The 21,442-nt window shown below is 39.3% G+C and overlaps 3 protein-coding genes across 6 annotated transcripts; 1 reads left to right on the forward strand and 2 right to left on the reverse strand.

Annotated features, from left to right (window-relative positions):
- Nucleotides 1-1,929: 1,929 nt before the first annotated feature.
- On the forward strand, nucleotides 1,930-12,022 carry LOC149010516 (transducin family protein / WD-40 repeat family protein). 4 transcript variants are annotated; one of them, XM_089160873.1, is made up of 10 exons: nucleotides 1,930-2,235; nucleotides 2,517-3,077; nucleotides 3,202-3,321; nucleotides 4,635-4,712; nucleotides 5,466-5,642; nucleotides 6,615-6,692; nucleotides 8,653-8,828; nucleotides 9,874-10,032; nucleotides 10,359-10,419; nucleotides 11,034-12,022. In XM_089160873.1, exons 2-10 carry the CDS (start codon nucleotides 2,640-2,642, stop codon nucleotides 11,223-11,225), a joined length of 1,479 nt encoding a protein of 492 aa, XP_089016999.1. In that variant the 5' UTR covers nucleotides 1,930-2,235; nucleotides 2,517-2,639; the 3' UTR covers nucleotides 11,226-12,022. The 4 variants fall into 4 exon arrangements, with proteins under 4 accessions (XP_089016999.1, XP_089017001.1, XP_089017002.1 ...); XM_089160875.1 differs by having other exon boundaries at nucleotides 2,530-3,077; XM_089160876.1 differs by having other exon boundaries at nucleotides 2,661-3,077.
- On the reverse strand, nucleotides 12,009-14,607 carry LOC149010517 (uncharacterized). Its single transcript, XM_089160872.1, has one exon. It carries the CDS (start codon nucleotides 14,497-14,499, stop codon nucleotides 12,292-12,294), a length of 2,208 nt encoding a protein of 735 aa, XP_089016998.1. The 5' UTR covers nucleotides 14,500-14,607; the 3' UTR covers nucleotides 12,009-12,291.
- Nucleotides 14,608-15,492: 885 nt separating this feature from the next.
- LOC149010518 (RNI-like superfamily protein) lies at nucleotides 15,493-17,377 on the reverse strand. The gene has a single exon (XM_089162932.1). The coding sequence runs from the start codon at nucleotides 17,075-17,077 to the stop codon at nucleotides 15,860-15,862; it is 1,218 nt and encodes a 405-aa protein (XP_089019058.1). The 5' UTR covers nucleotides 17,078-17,377; the 3' UTR covers nucleotides 15,493-15,859.
- Nucleotides 17,378-21,442: the final 4,065 nt, after the last annotated feature.

Below are 21,442 nucleotides of genomic sequence, written 5' to 3' on the forward strand. Positions count from 1 at the left end.
CTAATGCTTGCATAGGTTAAATTTGAAAGTCAAAACATTGCTTAGCGGGGGGCGTAAATTGACGTTTTGCCGTTGATCTTGTTCGAAAGTGGGGGTGGACTAATAAAACATGTTGATCGTCCAAATTGGCAATGAAGAAAAATATGGTTGCTTGTCTGACTTATATATATTACATTTTGTCTTATGAAGTATAAGAATGAGGCTAATCAATGTGAAGCCTAATTTGTTCCATTAATTGGGACTTGTAAGTAAGAGTAAAGAAAATAAAGGTTCTTCCCAAAAAAATTAAAAAAAAAGTTAAGCTTTAAGTCTCCATTATTTCTTTTAATTAAACAAGTTTTCAATAAACTTTGACAACTAGGAGATTTTATTTCTCCCAACTGGAAGTGATTTAGGGATTGGATTTTTTTTTTTTTTTTTTTTTTTTTTTTTTGATGAGGTTCATCCGAGCCAGCTTACGCGTACTACGATTACATTCTCAAGGGAGCTTTTTTATATAATTAATGTTGCCGAATGGATACCCAAGATCTCCTTTAGGGAGATTTGGGCCTTTAACCGCTTTACTAACCCATCATTAGCGATTTTTTGTAAGTTTATTTCAAGCATGTTTTCTTTACAATCTAAGAGAGCAAATTTTGCACTTGAAAATTTGTTTGAAACTCAGATCTGCCCCTTATGAAATTAAAATAAAAGATCACTCTTTTTAACTTTCGACGAAGTAAACTAAAATCTTGATTTTTGGTTCTTGATTTCTGAGATTGCCATAAGCAGACTAATTTAATCTAAATGACATTTAATTAATCATAAATAGAGATTAGCAAAGAAAGAGAGACTAGGCATGCATGTTATTTCATAAGATAAAATGAGAGAGAAAACAAAAGAAGTACCAACATATACTACACATTTTAGCATTTATTTTTTATTTACTAAAATTATTGTAAATCTGAAATTATTTTGATTCCTGATCATTTCTGCGTAAGAGTGCTTGGATGATACTTCCATAGTTATGCTTTTGACATATTTTATGTATTCTTGATTTTATTTTTAAATATTTTACAAAATTGAGTTGAATTTGACATATTATTATGTGATCATCAAACGGTGCTCCTCATGCATACTTTTTCCGAAAGTATGTTTGTAAAATGAAATTAATATCATCAATTGACCCCATTATGATGTGGTACATGTAGTTCAATGCCAAAATCCTTATTGACTTACTAAGATAAATGATCATCATTAGAAAAATTTATATATAATATCTAAAAGACAAAAAAAAATAATAATAATAATAATAAAATAAAAAAGAACAAAATCTTTGGTTAGAAATCTCTCATAGATCTAACACCTTGTTGCTATCTATATAAAATCTCTTTTCACGTACCAAAGAAAAAAAAAATAGAAGAAAATATAAAATGAGTTGAAAAAACTCTTCAGATTTTGTTTTTTCAAAACACAAGAAAAAAAAAACACATATAAAATCTCTCCTAAGATAACCATTAACGCCTTCCCTATTATAGATCGTTGAGACTGCAACATCCAAGTATAGATGCACATCGAACGGTTACGCACTTAAATCGGTTAGAACCGTTGGATCTATTTCTGTTCCTAATATGATACGATCACACAGATGGTAGCGCAGCAGAGGATCAACACTCCCTCATATGTGGCTTCTATATTTTCCACGTCACAGGGTTAGAAGAAAGGAAAAGTTCCCACCTCGCGCACTCCCCCACCCACACACATATTGATTTTTTAATATAATTTTTTTAGATGAAAGACACGTGTCAACAGTTATATTCAAAGGTTAAGATTAAATAAAAATAAAAATTTTTCCTCAACCTTTGGATAAAGTCCGTATCGAAGCACGACCCCACACATATACGGTTAGGCCGATGCGCGCTATATTCAGTTGTCGATTTGCCTTGCCTGTTTAGAAATCGTACACGAGATGTGTCGACATAAAAGGCCCTCGTTTACCTGAACCTGAAGATATTTAAAGAAAACAGAGAAAGTGAAAGAGAGAGGGGTTTGTGATACAGAATCACACAGGTCGACTGAACCAGAAGATTAAGTTTTAACTTCTCTTTGGTTTTCCTGTACAAAATCCCAAAGCAGAGCGAGACAGAGACAGAGACGGACAGAGAGAGAGTTTCTGAATCTGCTTTGCCTGATTCAGATTCTCAGTAGAAGATTCGATCGTCTGGAATCTGAATATCTGAGGTTCAGTGATTAGAGGTGAGATTTCAATACTTCTCTCAACTTTTGTATCTTCTTTTTCCTTAGTGTCAAAGATCTGATTACTTCTGATTTGCTTTGCGTAGTAGAGTTAGTTGTCGGTTACATTTCGATGATTGGTACGGTCCTCTATTTTCGTTTTTTTATCTTTTTTTTTTTCTTCTTGTGTTTCTCGCAATTGTTTTTGGCAATTCCTTGCGTGCTTACAGTCTTGTAGTGGAACACGAATTCCACTCCAATTGGTTGAATCCTGTCTCGTCTTTTTCTGTAAATTTTCACAGCATGATCATGCAGAGTTTGGAGAAGTTATTTCGGTTTTGGTAAAAGTCAATATGAATGGGAAGTTCGGTTGGGAATGAGTTCAAGGTTTGCTTGGTGTGATTGGTCATCGATGGTTCTAAATTATGTTTATGCCAATCTTTGAGGTTGAAGACGATGAAATGGGTTATGCAATGAGTAGACTCGAGATCGATTCTGACCTCTGCGATAGTGAGCAGACCAGCGAGAGTGCTTCTGTCAGTCAAAACCAGAGACCCAATGAACCTTTGGCTCACCTTGATCATGAAATTTCTCAGCTCACCAAACTTAGATCGGGACCAAGTGACCTTTTGAGTCGGGTGTCACCTGGGAAGCGGGAATCGACCGTTTCTACGGTGAAGATGATATTTGGTCGAGAGGCCAACTATACAGGGAGGGGGAGGTTCTCCCAATCAGATTGTTGTCATGTTCTTGGTAGATATTTACCTGTCAATAGTCCTCCAACCCGGGTGGATGCCATGAGAAGCCGAGCTTATGTCTCCCAGTTCTCTGCTGATGGTTCCCTTTTTGTTGCTGGATTTCAGGTATTTCATCATTTGCTTCTATATTGTACTTATTTGGGAGAAAGAATAAATTAAAGCATACAATTTTGTTTGTGTGGTTTTTCGTAATAAGGTGCAGTTAATTACTTTTTCCTTTTTGGAATAGGGGAGCCACATCAGAGTATACAATGTGGATAAAGGTTGGAAAGTTCAGAAAGACATTCACGCTAGAAGTCTGAGATGGACAGTTACCGACACATCTCTCTCTCCAGATCAACGTTATCTTGTAAGCTAAGTGTTGATTCTTAATGCAAATAAATACGTTGATATATCTGCTGTGTATTATTTTTTTGGGGTGAGTTAACAAATATATTATAAACATAATCAAAGGGTTGCTTGATTTTTTTGGGTATTGATTCCCTAAATTTTTTGGGTGTTGATTGAATCAACAAAATGTATTATAAACACCCTGAAGAGAAAGAAAGACCCCAAGGTGGGAAGAGAGGGGAAGGGAGAGGCCAGACTAAGAATGCTTAGCAGAAGTTAACAAGGAGCTATCAACCTAGGTAACAACAATATGCCTGTTCCTTGGGGTTTCTAAAATGGCCTTAATAGGGAAAAATGGAAATGCTAGAGCTAGCATCATTACAAATGGCTCTCTAAATCTGGTTAGAGGTCTGAGATTTGGGAGTCCATCTACAGAAGTTGCGCTTCATTGAAATTTGTGAGATACAGACCCCAAGGAAAAGCTTCCTTATAGTGTTGGTGATCGAGGAATCTCCAAAAGTAGAACCAAACCAGCAACACTCAATGTTCAGGGGTTGAGGGTGCCTAGATCTAAGCCAACTACAGGAAAGGGCAAGGATGCAAATGGGACGAGTGAATTGGAAGGCAAAGGAGAGGTGAGAGGTAGTCCATTATGGCATTATGGGTTGTCAAAGCAAAAAATGTAGGATGTGTTGGCTTGGATAGAATGATGGGTGAGGAAAGGTTTGGGTTGGGGGACAGATGGAGGGGGCTAGATCATGTATGTGTAGCCTCTAGCGGTATTCTAGACCTATTAAGGTGGCCTATTACAATGAAGACACATGGGAACAAAGGCCCAATGCACATATAATTCAATGCAGAGCTTATTTTTATTAAAATAAGTGACTTCTTAGGTGACTTAACTGCATTAGGATCCCATAGAAAAGTGTGAGAAAATATCCCACAGGGGCTTCAAACACAAGATTTGGTCCTTGATCTCATCCCTTGATGCTTTTATACTTTCTAATGGTGCTTGTGTTTTCCAGTTAAATGACTATGTCCAATTCTTTAATTGTTGATCACAGACAACTTGAACAGGCACTTGCTGCTGCTAGAGCTTAACAGTTAGCACTTACAACATATAATGTTGCAACATGCATTAATTTGACATCCCTATTCTTAAGTTCCAGAAGACATTTGAATTTAACTTTTTCTAGTGTTGTGCACTACTTGAACATATCATTGTGTTATTTTATTTCCCTTGGTAACCATATTAGATTATTTGAGCTTGTTAATTTGAACTGTATCCAATTTTCGGTAACATTCTCACCAATCTTATATATTTTAATGCAGGTTTATGCTAGTATGTCACAGTTTGTCCATATTGTGAATGTTGAATCAGCTACAACAAAGTCAGTGGCTAATGTTACTGTATGTATCTGAAATAATTGTAGTTCCTCAGTTCAGTAGGAAGTCTGAGTACTTAATAGGTGCTTCTATTAGTGACACGAGAGTTGTAGCTTGGGCATGACTTTTATTTCTTTTATTGATGTCCCTTGTTTTAGTTTTACCTTCTTTTCATGATCTTCAAAATCAGTAGGTATGATAATGGTTTTCCGCCGGGGGGGGGGGGTTCCTAAGAGAATAGCTTTTAATGTTGAATGAATAAATGTAGTCATGAGGTGGACTGTTTGGATAATGCCATAAATGTTCATGTTTGACATTTTAACTTTCGAGTTTTTTAATCCCCTTTAACTGGAAAATCAGATGTCCTTTTGATCCTGATACTGATTTTCCATTTCAGCTCATTTTCCACCAGTACTAAAATGTCCATGCAAAAAATTGTGTAGCATGGTATGGTTAGGTTCCTCTTAGCAGGTACTCTTCTATTGTATGTGTCGGTTTCCTCTGAAAAGTACACTCCTTACTCCAGGGTTTGTAGTAGGTTAGAGATATATGGTGGTGGGTCTTTCTGATCCAAATGTGCACCATCTGTACTATATTATGGCCTACCAACTACTGAGATTTATTCCCATAAGGGTTCAAATTTAAATTAACTTGTTCTTGTCTTCATAATGTAAAACACAGAATGGTTAGCCTGCAAATGTTATAACGACTTCCTATGGAGTTACTCTAATTTCATCACTAGTTTGCCTCACAATTGGAGTCCTTTGTTATGTGCAGGAGATACATGATGGGTTGGATTTTTCTGTGGGTGATGATGGTGAATATTCCATCGGGATCTTCTCTGTCAAATTTTCAACGGATGGGCGGGAACTTGTTGCTGGAAGTAGTGATGAATCTATCTATGTTTATGACCTCGTAGCAAATAAAGTTAGCCTTCGGATTGTGGCGCATGCGGTACATAATTTTTTGTTATCATAAATTTGTATTTTTTAAAATCCAAACTTAGATCTACTGCTACCTCAGTGTCCAATTTTCTGTAATGGGTCTTGTGCTTCGTAACTCTTTGTTTAGCAGTTACCTTTTTTGTTTCATTTCTTCTGCGTTTAAGGTTCTGTTTTTTGGTTCTTTCACGTTTCTAGGTCGGGCACAGATTTTCTATTTCATGTATTTTTGCACGTATCTGGGCCCAGGAGTATATTTGGTAACACTAGGGAAAAAACATTTCTATAACAACAAACGAAACATAAAGCATTTTTAGAGTTATGTTATGTTTCATATGCAAATACCTCTTTTGCCCTTGTGAATTAAGTGTATTTCTCTTGTGCCACTGCATGTTTTAAGAAATGCTTTTTGTTGAAGAAGCAAAAAGTTGGAGTTTCTATAATAAAGCTCAAAAGTGGGCTAGGCAGCTTGGTTCATGCCAAAAAAGGGGAGGAAAAAAAATTAACCAGAACACCCGTACATAATTTGGCCTATGTCTTTTCCAAAGACACTGAAAGACACCAAAAACACCTTTTATTTTATTTGATTTTATTTAACTCACCAAACAGAGCCTAAGCGACTATATTACCGACTGTCAATATTATGAATGCATGGGAAGGGAGACACTGCTGTTGGTGTTGGCTATTCAGTTACCGAACTGTCTTTTTGAGATATTCGGTACTGTGGTGATTCATCAGGAAATCGTAGGTGGTGAATCCTCCCACAAGCCTTGGTGCTGAAACCAGTTCATATCCTTTCTTGCTTTCATCGTTTTATTTCTTTTTTTTATATGTTAAGATAAGGGGGGGGGGGGGGAGCTGAAAAATTATGTTATCAGTTGTGGTTCTCCAAAGGTAAACCTGTTAAATGCATACTTTTGTTCCATTGAAAATGAATGTTTGCATAGTATGGTACTGATTTTTAATTTTTCTTTTACCTTTCCAGTCTGATGTTAATACAGTATGCTTTGCTGATGAAAGTGGTAATCTGATATATTCTGGGAGCGATGATAACCTTTGCAAGGTAAGACCCTCCAGCAATAACTATTTTCTGTTGTGATGGAATTACTTGTCAGCGTAGGAATCTATTCCATATCTTAATATTCTCTCTTTAAAGGATACTTTTTTAGATATAGATGCTCTGGGATAATGCAGCATGTTTAGGAGTCCTACAAAGTAAAGTTGCAACTGAAATATATCTCTTTTGTCTTTCCTTTTCAATTTTATTCTTCTTTATGCTTTTCTTTTGGGGCACTGATAGAGGGATTGTTGGAGGTTTTGGCTGGGACTGGGAGAATCCTTATGGATGTTGCTGAGCTTGGAGATTCTTTGGTGGTAGTGGTGTAGTGGTTGGATGACCCTTGGCCCATCTATATATCATAGAAAGAGGTCCTTTTGGGAACTTAGAGACAAAACAATAACCATAGGCTTTCAGGGATTTGAGTCAGGGAACCTTGTCTCTCTGTTCCTGTTTATCTGAGCTTTTGTAAGGATTAAGTGGTTTGATTCCAATTTGCCAATAGCTCAAAATTATTAGCCATCATTTGGTAACAAAAACTGTTTCCTGATTTATGAAGCAGAAAATGGTTCTTTTGACAATACCTGTTTGATAACTCTCAACTGTATTCAGAATCTCTTTCTCCCTCTCGGAAAATTTTCTCTGGGAAACAGAAAAAAAACCTGTTCCCAAATTTAAAAATCATTTTTTTTGGGGCTGAAGCTTAAGGAACTAATTCACACACATTTTTAGGGGTGAACTTCTTGTCACTGCGTTTTATGACATTTGATTTTAATTTAACCATGTATCTTTACCATCATGTGGCAACTCAGATAGGCATGAATCCTTTTTTGGCATATGTTAGAACACTGCTGCCAAAATTATAGTTGAAGTTGCACCCTCAAAAATTTAGGGGAAAGAAATATGGTTGTTGCAGAGGATAGCAATGCCCAGTAGCTCCTCTTCTTTGCCTCCATTACAGATCCATTAAGAGTCCGAGTTGTCGGGGAGAGTCTTTAACTTTGCTTATTTGTTTGAAAAGCTCTCTTGATTGCTCCTCGCTTTGCTGCATTTCCACTTCAATTTTCTCTGCATCAGTACCTGCTTCTGCCTTCCCATCCTTCTCTTCTGCAGGTCGATGCACAATAGCTTCAGTGTCCTTTAACAAGGATAAGGTCTGGTCAGACAACAAGTTTGTGGATATCAAGAGAAAGCATTGAACACTCATATGCTTAAAAAGGGTGTACAAAACTATAAGGTGGTGGATGGATATACATGGTAGGTACACCGTTGCATGGACGGAAAAATGATTGTATTCAAGGCTGAAAATTGACATGCGAATAAATCCTAACTATCCCCTAGATATGCAGTAGTTGGGTCTGCCACGTCACCTTCCTAGTGGTAGAATGTGAGTCATGGTTAAAATGCATTTGTTTCCATTGTGGTGATAAGTTTCCCCCTTAAATTATTACCTTAAGAACTCATATGTCACCCTGACTATCCACTAATATCATTACAAGGGTGCTATTCAGGTCCAGCTGGGTTTGGAAAAATGAGTTTTGAATTGACATAATGGTCCAACGTGGTTCAAATTGAAGGTCCAGTTTCTCATGGTTGCATTCCTATTTTCAAGTTCTTTGTCTCAGGGTACTTTATATTCCTCCTTGTTTTATTGAGATTCTTTTTGAATAGATATTTTAATGTGGTTGAAATAGTCTTCTTTCCCCCAAAAAAGCTGTCATCATGTTTACAATAAAGATTATTCTGATTCCTGTAGTTCAAATCCAGATTCAGCATCTCTATTGCCTTTGAGAACTGTCTTTATGGCTTTGTTTTCAATTTTCTTTGGAACAGTAATGTAGTAGAAGCATTTATTTGCAAATATAGTTACTAACCGATGTTATTTAAACCCAGGAGTAGGCAATTATTCTGGAGCTCTGGTTTTGTATTCCTGAAATTATAGATTGATTTTAGTATGTTTATTCAGGTGTGGGACCGACGGTGCTTTAGTGCTAGAGAAAAACCAGCCGGGGTCCTGACTGGACATCTAGAAGGCATTACATTTATTGACAGCCGAGGAGATGGCCGCTATCTTATTTCAAATGGTAAAGATCAGACCATCAAACTCTGGGATATCCGGAAAATGTCCTCAGATACTACAAGGTATGTTTACTTTCCATAATTGGATCCTTGGTATCTAATATTATATTAATGAATAACCGGGGTGCAGAACTTCCTAATTGTTGAGAGTCTGAATGAGGCAGTGTCATGAAGATGCCACATTCCCGGTAGCGCTAAGAACTAATTTTGATGGGATATTTGCCTCAGGATGGACAGACCATCATTTTATCACCCTCAAAATGGAGTTTTATTATCTTGAGGGCATATTCAATGAACCCTTGCTACCTGGCTTTCCCAACCATTGGACGGGCATTGATATTCTGGTGAAGTTGTGACATTCTATTTGGATAGCGGAAGCAGAGTAGGCCTTGCAGATTTGTTGATGAAATTTCTTTTCTTCAAAGTTTTAGTGATTTGTCACGTCTGAAGCATGCTGCCTATGATGAGTCTTTGACAATGAAATTCTTCAGATGTCTCCCTGTGCAAGATGGAATCCATAAACTACATTTCCAGCTTAAAAAAGAAATAGAAATTGAAGGGGGGGGGGGGTTGTACCCAATGCGCAAGGCTTCCGCCATTATATGATCTAGGGAGTGTCATCGCCATTATATGGTCTGGGGAGTGTCATAAGTACAACCTTGTTGTCACATTATTTACCCTGGACATAAGTTGGATACTCATGCTGCATTCATGCATGTGAGGCTGAATGAATTTTTTTTTAACACAGAAGAGTGAATCTGCAGTCGTAGTTCTGCCTGGATGATTGTTTGTGCACAGAAATTTATCCATTTGATGGTCTATGGGGGCTGCATATCTGTATGTTCAAATTTTAAATGTATGATGTCAAGAACCCAAGCTGCCTAATCTTTTCCAAGCATGTGAACTCTACCTTGGTTACTTCTGCTTCTGAATTTGTAACCAGGAGTCCGTGAGAAGGCTGTGTTAGGGTTTCTAAATATTTAAATGCATTGATTACCTTATAAAAAGATTCAAGAGGTAAATATTGATGTGATGATGTTTCTCTTCTTTTTTCTCCCCTTCCCCCACCTCCCCACCCCACCCCACCCCAAAAAAAAATCCTCAACAGCAATGAAAGATACAGGAGTTCTGAATGGGACTACAGATGGATGGAGTACCCCGATGAGGCAAGATACCGGAGACATCCATGTGATCGATCACTGGCTACATACAGAGGCCATTCAGTCTTGCGCACTCTCATTCGGTGTTATTTCTCCCCAGCTTACAGGTGATCTTCTAACCTCAGCTTGGATGTCATTTAAAGTCAGTTTAAGAGATCGTGTGAATTTCCCTAGTGTGGATATGTGGGTGGTGTATTTTGGATTGCCAGTCTAATTAATGAGCCGAGTCATAATTTGAAGTTTAGAAGGTAATGAACATGGACAACGGCAATTATCCTTCCCCACCTCTATTCTTCTCTCTCTTGGTCTATTATTATATTTCATAAAATTGGTCTCTCATAACTGTAGATTGTGTTTGCCCGGAAATTTTATTTTCAAGTAAATGAATTGGATTCCGAAATTTCACTGATCTGAAGTTAATTTCATTTTGCAGCACTGGTCAAAAGTACATATATACAGGCTCTAATGATAATTGCGTTTATATTTATGATTTGGTATGTTCTCTCCTTCTGAACTTTGGAGTTTATGCAACACCTCAGCAGGGTTTCCCTGAGGATGTGATGTTAAAATATTGCATGCCCCTAGATGATCACTCCAATGCACCATCTACATCTTCCGACAATTTGAAGAAAAATAAGTTTCTCTATAGGGGGTCATGGTTTATGTACTTCCACGAAGATAAATGTTCCATGTGCTTCTTGAAAATATCCACCTTGGGTTTTCAAGCTGCCCCAAGATATCTGTTAAGAATCAATGTGTGAAATTTGTTGTTCCCCCACTGTAACTAATTATCTAAAAAATGAGGACTTAAAGATAGGGATGTAAAATTGAGGACAAACTGGAACCAGGTGGGGGAAGTTGGAGTATTAATAGCAAATCATTAGAACTAGTGTTCTCTCTAAATGTATGCCTTTTTAATGGACAGTCTATGTGGAATAATAGAGGGAGTCATAGACATCACATAGAAATGGATCTTATTCCCAACCTGCCCTCTATTCATGAGGTTAACACCACACAGGAATTCCTGGATCATGTAGACGTATATAGTCATTACTAGAGTAGCATCCCTTGTATCTTAATCCAATAACATTTTTACTCTTTTTCCCAGGTGAGTGGGGCCCAAGTTGGTAGACTCGCATACCATGACTCTACTGTAAGAGATTGTAGTTGGCACCCTTCCGAACCAACGCTTGTGACCTCTTCTTGGGATGGAACCTTAGCCAGATGGGAATTTGCTCGAAGAGGGGAAGAACCAGCTCCTCTGGTACCAAGGAGAAACCGAAGGAGAAATATGTTTTGAAGACTGAAAAGCTGATGGTGTTACATATAAAAGTTGTTTATGGAATATTCTTTGCAAGTATTTATTATTTGAAGCGCTGCTGTAAGTTCTTTAATAACCAGGAAGGGAAACACCTATATATGGTTCTAAATCTGTCATGTATAGAAAATTGCAGCTTCATCACCCAGTGTTTCTTATCTTTTCCTCATTGTAGTGGCCCTTTCTGTTTTTGTGGAAGCATATGTCTGTCATGTATAGAAAATTGCAGCTTCATCACCCAGTGTTTCTTATCTTTTCCTCATTGTAGTGGCCCTTTCTGTTTTTGTGGAAGCATATGCTAATGCTTTGTGTCCTTTTTTGTCTGTGTGTGCTTGTGCCGTGTTTGTATGCAATGTGGTGGTGTCCTATCGGATAATCCCTAATATCCTTTTTTTATTCTTCTTTCCCTTTCAAGATAACAAATTGAACTTGTGGTATGTGATTTTAAGTTCTTGTATCCGATTTTGGTCCTCTCCTAAAAATTTTGATGGTGGACCAAAGGATCAGCTTTTAGAGATTTGTGATGGAGTTTGGATGAGGATTTTGAGTATTCTGTAAGGCCGTTTTGGGTGTTGTAATCTTCTTTCATGCATGATGAGTATTTTTTTCTTCTGCCGTGAAAGATATGTGTGAATGTAACATATCTTGTTGGTGCGTCTCTTGGAGTTGTTTTTGGTCAAAATGTCTCTTGGTGTTTCTTTTAACATAAATGGTGTTTAATATAACACAACTTAATCGAGTAAATATGGTTTTCTGTGGGGGTAAACAAGAAAAGCAGTCTCATGCTTTGAACTTTTTTGATGTAGATTGATGTGCCAAAATTACATGAAGAATTGCGCAAAGATTGCTGCTCACTTCAGAATGAAGTTTCAATGGCAACATGAACCAGTTACCTACGAAAGGCCTACAAACCCCACGTTAAAATCTATGCTTCTAATTTCCAGATCAGTAGATGTTCATCCTAGTTCAAAAACCTATGAACCCCAACTATCCGTTATTCAGAGGAAGAAACTATAGAGAAAACTACGGAGAGATCAGAAAATACTGATCACTTGGTGTCCCTGGAGACATATGCCACAAACGCTGCAGCAAAAATTGTTGTCGCAGAGGACAGCCACGCCCAGAAGCTCCTCTTCTTTGCCTCCACCACAGATTTCTCCAGGGACTGGACTTGTTTGGACGAGTCTTCCAACTTGGCTTCTTTGTTCTTGAAGGCTCTCTTGATTGCTTCCAACTCTGCTGCAATTGGTTGAATCTCCTCTTCAATTTTCTCTGCATCAATAGCTGATTCTGCCTTTCCATGCTCCTCTTGTTCAGATCCACGCACAACAGCTACGGTGTCCTTTAACAAGGATAAGGTCCGGTCAGACAAGTTGTTTGTGGATATCATTTTGACTTCCATATCCTGAAGACATTGTTGAACTTCCAACAAGTTCTTCTGCACTGAGTCCTTCGCCTCAGTGAGCAATTGAAGGCTTCTCTCCTCTTCTTTGCTTTTTTTGAGTAGACCGTCACGTTCTGTACATAATTGAGCATTTTCTTTTTTGAGTTCCTTAACAATCTTCTCCAATTCCAGAAGTTTCAATCTCGAGTTGGAGAGCACCTTTTTCTCGGCATCAATTACCTTTAGAGCTTCGTCCCTCTCAAGAGCAATACGATCAAGAGCATCTCTAGTTTGGGTGGCTTCAGCTTGGAGTTGAACGACGTTTTCTTCATGTTCTCTAGACGAGTCTTGCAGTGTGGATACAGTGGCGCTTAGCTTTCCTATCTCTTCATGCTGGTCAGAGATTTTGGCCTCCAGCTTAAACTTCACCTGTTCTATCTCAGCCTTCTCAGTGACTATTTCCTGCATCTTTCTCCCTTCATCCTCTAACCGCTGCACGTACTCTTCAAGACTCTGTATGTCTAAAGATTTTTCTGCTATCAACATCTCAAAGATTCTTTCCCTCTCTTCCTTTTCTTTAACTACCGCATTGAAATCCATCAAAAGCTGCTCTTCCTTTTCTTCAGCATTAGCCTTACTTCTTCCCAATTCGGAAATTTTCATCTGGAGACCTTCTTCCTGCTTTTGTAAACTGTAAATGGTAGAACTGAGTTGCGTTGCTTCATTTTGCAGCGCTATGATCGTCTTTGCCTGCTGAGATCTCTCATATTGGATCAGCTTCTCACCTGCCACAAGTTCCGTGACTTGCTTCTTAAGTTCCTCTATTTGTTGTGAACTCAGCATCAGGTTTCTATCTGCAGAGGCCTTGTCTCTTTCCAGAGCAGCAAGGCTTATTTCCATCTTTTCTCTGTCTTCCGAAAGTAATTTGTGCTTTGTCTGTAACTGATAGTTCTCGTCATGGAGGCATGATCTACTTTTCTCCAGTTGAAGAAGAGTTGACCTGAGACTCTTGACTTCCTCTATATGGTTGTCGAGGTCTTGCTGAATCAGATTCTTCTCACGAAGAACGCGATCGGACGCTTCCTTCTCACAGCTGATGTCGGCTGTTAAGACCTCAACAAATTTCTTCAAGGATTCAACCTGACGAAGCTGCTCATACTTCGCCGCCTCAATCTCATTCTTCTCTCGAACAGCAGCTTCCATCTCTCTCTTCAGGTTTCCGTACCTCTTCTCCATCTTTTGTTCCACTTCGTCGCGTTCCATTTGGACCCGAACAATCTCGTTCCGAGCATCGGCATTGCTCTTCTGCAGCTCCACCACCGTGGACCTCAGTCGATTCACCTCCAGTTGTTTCAGATCGAGATCCTTCTCGGTTTCGTTCCTGTACCTGTGAAAGTCGTCCTTCATCTCGTTCATCTTTTTCTGCTGCTCTGCCATCTTCGACTCTGTCTCCCTTAGGGCTTTTTCCTTGTCAATGATTTTCTCTTCCAGCTTAGCTTGAAAGATGTTGGCCTGAGTTGTGGTCTCTTGATTTGCTCTCCTTATTTCTTTCTTCAAGCTCTCAGCTTGTTGGCCGAGTTGTGAAGAGACAAAAGCTAGTGTCAGCTTCTGTTCAAGGTCCGCGGCGATGGTTTTGTCCTCTATGAACAATTTCTCGGACTCCAATCTCTGTTTATCGAGCAAAGTGCGAGACATCTCGGATTCCAGTGACTCTTTGGATTGAACAAGTGCATCGACTTGTTGTCTGCGTTCGACCGTCTCTTTGAGGAGAAGAGCATTGAGAGATTTCAAGCTGGCGAGCTTTTCTGCGGTATCTTCTACAACAGTCTGGTGAGGCTTCTCCTGCAGCTGGGAAGCTTTCTTCCTCGTCATCTTTGATTATTGGAAGAGAGAAGGTCTTCGATGTTCTCGCGACGATTGGGAAGCGACGGTGAAAAAAAGAATGAAGCGACTGAAGAGAAGATAGGGTTTTTCCTTCTTAGGGTTTTATGGTTAAATGAAGCCGTTCGGTGGTCTGAGATAATATATATGTATAAAAGGGTAGTTGAATATTAGGTATCTCATTGTTTTTTGAAATTCAAATCGGACACAACGTTCGAAAGTTCTTTGGCTTTGGAACTTGCGTGACACGGCTGAGCAACACGTGTCTTACTAAACCCACGGTTGAGATGTCATATGATATTAAGGATTTGTATATGGGCCTTACATATGGACATAAAACTATATGTGATACCCACTAACCTAACCTAACTTAACCTAAGCACACGGCAAAGGAAAAGCCCAGCCCAAAATATGAAAACACAATCTGAGGCTGATTTGGAAAATTGGAAGCCCACCAAAGTTCTTAAGCATGACTATGTCATGTCTCAACGGATTCATTACTAGCCCAATAGTTGGACGTATTGTAGAGAGGAGCAAAAAGCCTCACAGATGATGGGCTTCCCTCACAGAAGACCTCTTAGCTGAATCTAGTAGTGGGCATCGTCTTAGGTTACCCGAAATCATCCTGGAAGCCTCAGAATCAAGGTTTAAAGTATCCCACGATACCATACACTAGCCGATACGTATCCATATTTGACCCAACCGATACGATACATCTCGATACGTCTCTCTATTGAATTACACTAAAATACATTAGTCTGAGTGATACAATACTCAATACAGGACGATACGTCTCTTAAATTCAACTTACCGATACAATACTCGATACCGATACTTTAAACCTTGCTTAGAATATTACAAATTGAAAGTTATTATTAATATCTAGAGGTTAGGGTTCCTTAGCGACCACATTTTTGTAAATTTTGATCCAGCTTGGGGCTAATTTTTGCAATTTAGAAAAAATTGTAAACTATATAAGGCTTAATTGCTAAAATACCCATCCATCTAAGCATTGATATCATTTCAATTTCTATGATTTCTTTTCAACAACACATCAAGGTCACATTGAGAAGTAGATTTTCAATTCAATAGTCTTCCTCAAAAGGGTAAATATATATATACACATTCAACAGAAGCTAAGGCCACAGCCACTTATTTCCTTGTTTCTCCTCTTTCTATAATATACTTAATTAACAACCCCACTAATCGTCTAATACAAATAAATGAATCCTATTATACTAGAGCTTACCCAACAAAAAATGAGATTAAAGAAAAAGAAAATAAAGAATAATAGCAACAAAATAGAATCAGATTCCCACTTGTGCCCATACCTATCCCCACTATCCCCATCTCATCCCTTCCACTCGGCACACTGAGTCGTCGGCCGCGTCTTCTGATCCCCTGCCTTAAGAGGACAAGTGGTCAGCACCGGCGGCACCATACAGTTATACTGCAAACACAAAGAACTGCTCATTGGAATCTCCGACGTCGGATTGATTTCGATTCCGGTCAGGTAATTATGCTGCAAGTACAAAATCTGTATTCCTGCTGACAACAATCCGTCCACGAAGCTGCTGGGTACCTGCCCAGTGAATCTGTTATTGTTCAGATACAAATTCTCCACCGTCGACAACAATGGTGATATCTCGCCGCTAAATCTATTGAAGCTCAGATCGACGGCGGTGATTGTGACCTGATCCAGTGGTTTAATCGGTCCCGCGAAGAAATTTCTCTGCAATTGGAGGTTCGTGATCGGAAATGTGAATATAGTGCCTGGAATGCTGCCAGTGAATCGGTTCATGCTCAGATCGAGGTAGTTCAATCGGTTGAGTCGTTCCAGTAAATGGTCTACCGGTCCTTTTAACCTGTTGTCGGAAAGAGAGAGGTACTGTAGTGACGGTGGCAGCGAAGAAGGGAAGATGGCACCGGTGAGGTTGTTGTGCTTGAGATCGAGACGGGTTAGGGTTTGGGAAGTGATGGAAGGGACTGAACCAGTGAGGTGATTGTGGCAGAGAATTAAATTAGACAGAGAAGGGATTTCGCCTATTGAAGGAGGAATACCGCCGGTGAGTTGATTGTAGCTAAGATCAAGGGTTTGAAGACCCCGGAGTCCGGCGAGACCAGTGGGTATTTCGCCTGAAATGAAGTTCTTGCTTATGGCGAGGAACCGAAGATTCTTCAACTGAGACAATGTCGGCGGAAGAGAACCCATTACTCTGCCAGGAACAATGGAGAGCTCTGCAAGAGCTGACAACTTGCCGATTGAAGGGTCGATACGGCCAATCAGACCAGGAGAACCAGCTCTGGGATCACCCAAGTTCAAAGCGATTACCTTATCGGCTTCACATAGTACTCCGGCGAAATTGCAGGGGTCGGAGGTGAAATCCCATGAAGAAAAGAAGCTCGAACCAGGCATGTCATCTAGAGATTTACGAATAGATTGCAAAGCCAAGAAATCCAGTGGGTCTAAAATGGCAAATGCGCCCAATGGAATGTATAACAGAACTGGCAAAAAAATGACAGAGACAACAAGCTGCTTGGTAGTGTTCTTCATCTTCATCACCTGCATTCCTTGTAATATCCCTGGTAAGATAATACGTGATTGACAGGGCTTTTAAAGGATAGAAGATGAGATTTTCTGCAACTTTCCTCCAGGGCAAGCTACAGGCTTCCCGTGCGAGTGGGCGGGAGAGCTTTAATGGCTACACCCCAGGTAAGACCACGAGGGTAGCCAGAAAGAGAGAGAAAAAGACAACAGATATCTTGAGGACTAAGTTTCAGTTTCGCTTTGGTCCTTCCTTCTTCGCTTACTCTCTCTATCTTCTTCGCTTTTCCTCCATTATTATCTTGGGCTTCTCAGAGAAGATGCAATGACTGCAACTACAAAGCATAGTTGTCGTAATTGTTTACTCTTTTTCACTCGGGATGAGGTTCGGAAGTGCAAACGGTTCTCAAAACCTAGCTGGCATTCCAAACCTGAGGCTCGGATGTCAACTCATAGAGCAGCTTACCACGTAAGCTGGAGATGATAGGACAGATGGAAACAACAAGTAACGTTTGTTGTTTGGACATATGGAACACCTGCCAGCTGTCAGTTACCAGCTCGAGCCTTGCAGTTGTCGTTTTGCATGGGAACCACCAGAGGCTAACTAGGGAAGACAGAAGAACAACGTGTAACCTGTCGACTGTCGTTAAGCGGAGAATACCCCTTGTATTCAATGTAGCTCCCGTACAATTTACACAGGGTTAAAAGTATCAGGACCGTTGATATCTGAAAATTAACGGTGGAAAATTAGTGGAATGGGAATTTTTTTATTCACTTTGGCCAGCATCCACTGCTAGCCAAGCGTACGAAGTACAAGCGGTTTAAAGCTGGTCCGACCAGCAAGAAGGTTTAACCGGAACCGAGTGGTTAATTAAGTAAGGCCCAGATTCATTCTCAGACCCATCGGTGGTGAATGATACTAAATGTTAGTAATGCTGCCCACCGGCCCATGTTCAATGTATAAGTGAGGAAGCAATTATGTCCGCCTCTAATGGACAACCACAAACTACAAACTAGAGGGAAAGAGCCTCTAGAGATCTCTATTTCTCAGAGAAGTAGAAATTTATTGAATGGAAGCTACATCTACCAGCTAGCAGTGCCTATCCTACACAGACCTACCAACGTTGTAGTTGAGTTCATGAGTGAAAAGTCTTTATGCCAGAAAAAAAGTGATACCGTATCGCTACCCTAATGTGTAAACTCACTTTTCTCTTTTTGTTAATAATAAAAGATGAGATTGTAAATTCTTTTTTGGGGTGGGGGTAAAAGATATATGTGATCTTTTGTTGGATAAATTTATGGGGGTTTGCCGTGGCTTGACTACCTTTTCAGTTTTAACTCCAATCGAACGGTCTTACCTGACACGGTTGCTTTTTGGTAGGAAAGTAAATTTATTGGGCCGGTAGACACAAAACTAAAGAAAGAAGGTCCATCAGCCATGGAAATGGTCTCGCTCAGTCAAGTTGAAAACCGATTGCGTGTAGCCCAGGCCCATAACTTCTTTGTTACTTGGTGCCAGCCTGTCGGTGGGCCTTCCCACTTAGCCATGCTGGTAGAGATTTGGGCCGTAGAGGTGGTCTCCTGGTAAGTGGGCTTAGTAGCAGATGAGAATTCTTCATGGGCTGGGGTGGCACAACTTAGTAGCTGCCTCTTCTGGGCTCCAATCCTTCCTGAATCTGTGGGGTCAAAATCAAGGTCATGATGGGCCAACACTCGACGGGTGCTAGTTCTAGTTCTTTGAGATTTTGCTGGTAACAAAGGTAAACACGCAGGGTGGGCCGATTCCTTTGGAACCTGGGCCTTTTAAGGGCCCATTCAGATCAGCCCACTTATCAAACAATGGTATAAATTCCATTTTGAAATTGACCTCATAGCATTCATTTCGTCTAAGACTTTTAATTATGTGCCGAACACCATGCAATGTACCTACCACTTCCTACTCTTGCAACTTCAACTGCACAATGAGTTACAATGCATACAAATCAAATCAGGAGTACAACACTAACAATTGCTTCCCTCAATTCTTTTATCACCTCACACCTTTGAGAAGTGGGTTTAGTGTGTTGTCTCTATATTTGAATTCAGAGGCTTATCCTTTACGTTCCCGTATTGTTATTTGGTAGTATATCCGAACTGGGTTCTATTGTAAGCTGCAGGTTTCTAGCATAAGCTGCACGCTTTTTGTTAAGAAGACTCAAGAAGAGTTTGGATCATCTCCCCCACAACTATTAACCACAAATTATAGAAAACCCACAGGATAAGATGATGGTTTTTTGTTTTTAAATATTTTATTATTTTTTACTTGTAGGTCCTACATAATTTGTGGTTGTAAAGCCATTGGGAGAACATAGAGTGTTCACCGTTGTTAATGACTAAAATGGTCATTCTATATCCCCGGTCTGAACCGACGGTTGCACGGTCCGACCAGGATTACAACCCAACAGGATCCGGCCAGGCGGTTCATGGTAGGACCGACCACACTAAAAAGTCCATCTTTATAGCAATATGAGATGGCCTGGTGTAGGTAGACTCCTACCACCAAACAACTGGAAAAGAGAGTTAGTTAGGTAAAAGGACTCTTCTAAAAGAGTTACTCTCCTACAACAACTCATAGCAGGTTATTTCGAATATAACTCTATCACCATACACTATATAAAGACCTCTGGTAAACACTAGAGGGCAGGTAATCATACTTCTTGTGATCAATTACTTGAATTCTCTATTGAGTAGTTGAGATCAGATTATTGGTACTGACTTGTTCGTCGGAGACGTACCTCGACCCTCCAAGGTCGAGCTCGTATCTTGCAGGTTCTTGACAGGGAAGGACGAGCGAGATTCCGTATCAACAACCGTCAAGGAAGATGATCCACATTCATAGAAAATATCATTGAGGATCCAAAGTCGATAATTAAAAGATTTCCTTTACTATTAGTAGTTGATAGAGTCTTTGATTTTGATAATTATAGAAATTTCAAGAATTTGAATGACCTTGGTGTCTGGGCAAAGTCTGCTTAATATTTAAGTTACATATAAAAAGCTAAGTTGAGGTACACGTAGTGTCTTTAATTCTCTCCATGTTGGTTGGATGAAATGCTTCCAAAAATTCCATATGTGGTAACTAAATGTCTTTAAAAAATGAGAGATGTGTTAAACGAGACCCTACTACAATTAATTAGTGATTTATTGCATAGTATATACACTTGACCCATGAAGGAGAGCCATGCTAAAGGTATGCATAATATCATGTTTGACCCAAAAACTAGAGTTCTACATATCAAAGGTATTCATACTACATTTAGAAATTCATTGCATTCAGGGATAGACCCAGGATTCGACATTGTGGGAGGACCACAATAAGGGTTTTACTTACTGTCTTTACATTTTAAAAATTTTCTCCAATAAAAAAGGGGGGCGGCCATGAGGGAAGCTCCACCCCTGAGTGTGTGGTTCACACTTGGCTCATGGTATTCTATGGTACCATAATTGACTGATGAATAGGAGTCATGTTAAAGGTATTCCCACTATTATCGGAGATCTTTAATGGTATCACACTTGACTCATGAATGAGAGTCATGTTAAAGGTATTCCTACTACAATTAGATCGAGATTTTTTGCATGATATCATCCTCGATAAGAGCATAAATTTTAAATCAACTAGATAGATATCATTTTACCCAAAAGAATTGTCGTTATTAGGGTTTTTCAAACAATTTTGACCACCCTTTTTTGGGATTTTGCTTGGGTTCAACGCATTCTTAAGCGATACAGCATAAGCCGTCGGATTGAGATCTCAACTGATATTTCGATCTTGACAAAACTTTACCTTTGATTTCGAAATCTCAACTATTACAAATCAACAGTTGAGATCAAAATTTGGACCAAATTCTAGATCCGACAGCTAAAAACTTCGCTTAATGGTTCCAGCACATTTATGGCACTGAACCCAAGCAAAATCCCCTTTTTTGATACCATTATTATCGTACCACTCATGTCTCAATCTCCAATGATACCCATATTTTTTTTAACTCATCTAGTCTCCATAGCTAAAACCACATATATTACAGCTCTTCAGATGTGGAAGGTGGAAAAAGAAAACAAAGAAGAAAAAAATTAAAACCAAAAAACCAAGAAAAAACTAATCAGTTAGAAGGGAAGTTTAAGAGAAAGGGGAAGCCACCACCCAACGGACAGATGCTCTAAAGCCAGTCTTCTTTTGAGGAAAGCTGTGGTCTTGGAGCTTTTAACTACTAACATCAATCATGGAGTTTATTAATTATTGTTGTCTTCAAACCAACCTTTTGTTAATGAGCTTCAATCTCTCATTGCTTTTCATTATTAATCTCACTATTAAGAGTTATAAACCTGTTTATATATTAACTTAAAATACCA

The sequence above is a fragment of the Hakea prostrata genome, chromosome 7, assembly GCF_041222555.1.
Source record: "Hakea prostrata isolate BN-2017 chromosome 7, UWA_Hpros_2, whole genome shotgun sequence".
Taxonomy (NCBI): domain Eukaryota; kingdom Viridiplantae; phylum Streptophyta; class Magnoliopsida; order Proteales; family Proteaceae; genus Hakea; species Hakea prostrata.

Coding starts and splice junctions, on each gene's coding strand:
- LOC149010516 (XM_089160873.1), top strand. CDS start 2,640: ATGTTTATGCCAATCTTTGAGGTTGAAGACGATGAAATGGGTTATGCA. Junction 3,078..3,201: donor TTTTTGTTGCTGGATTTCAG/GTATTTCATCAT, acceptor TTTTTGGAATAG/GGGAGCCACATCAGAGTATA. Junction 4,713..5,465: donor AGTCAGTGGCTAATGTTACT/GTATGTATCTGA, acceptor TGTTATGTGCAG/GAGATACATGATGGGTTGGA.
- LOC149010517 (XM_089160872.1), bottom strand. CDS start 14,499: ATGACGAGGAAGAAAGCTTCCCAGCTGCAGGAGAAGCCTCACCAGACT.
- LOC149010518 (XM_089162932.1), bottom strand. CDS start 17,077: ATGCAGGTGATGAAGATGAAGAACACTACCAAGCAGCTTGTTGTCTCT.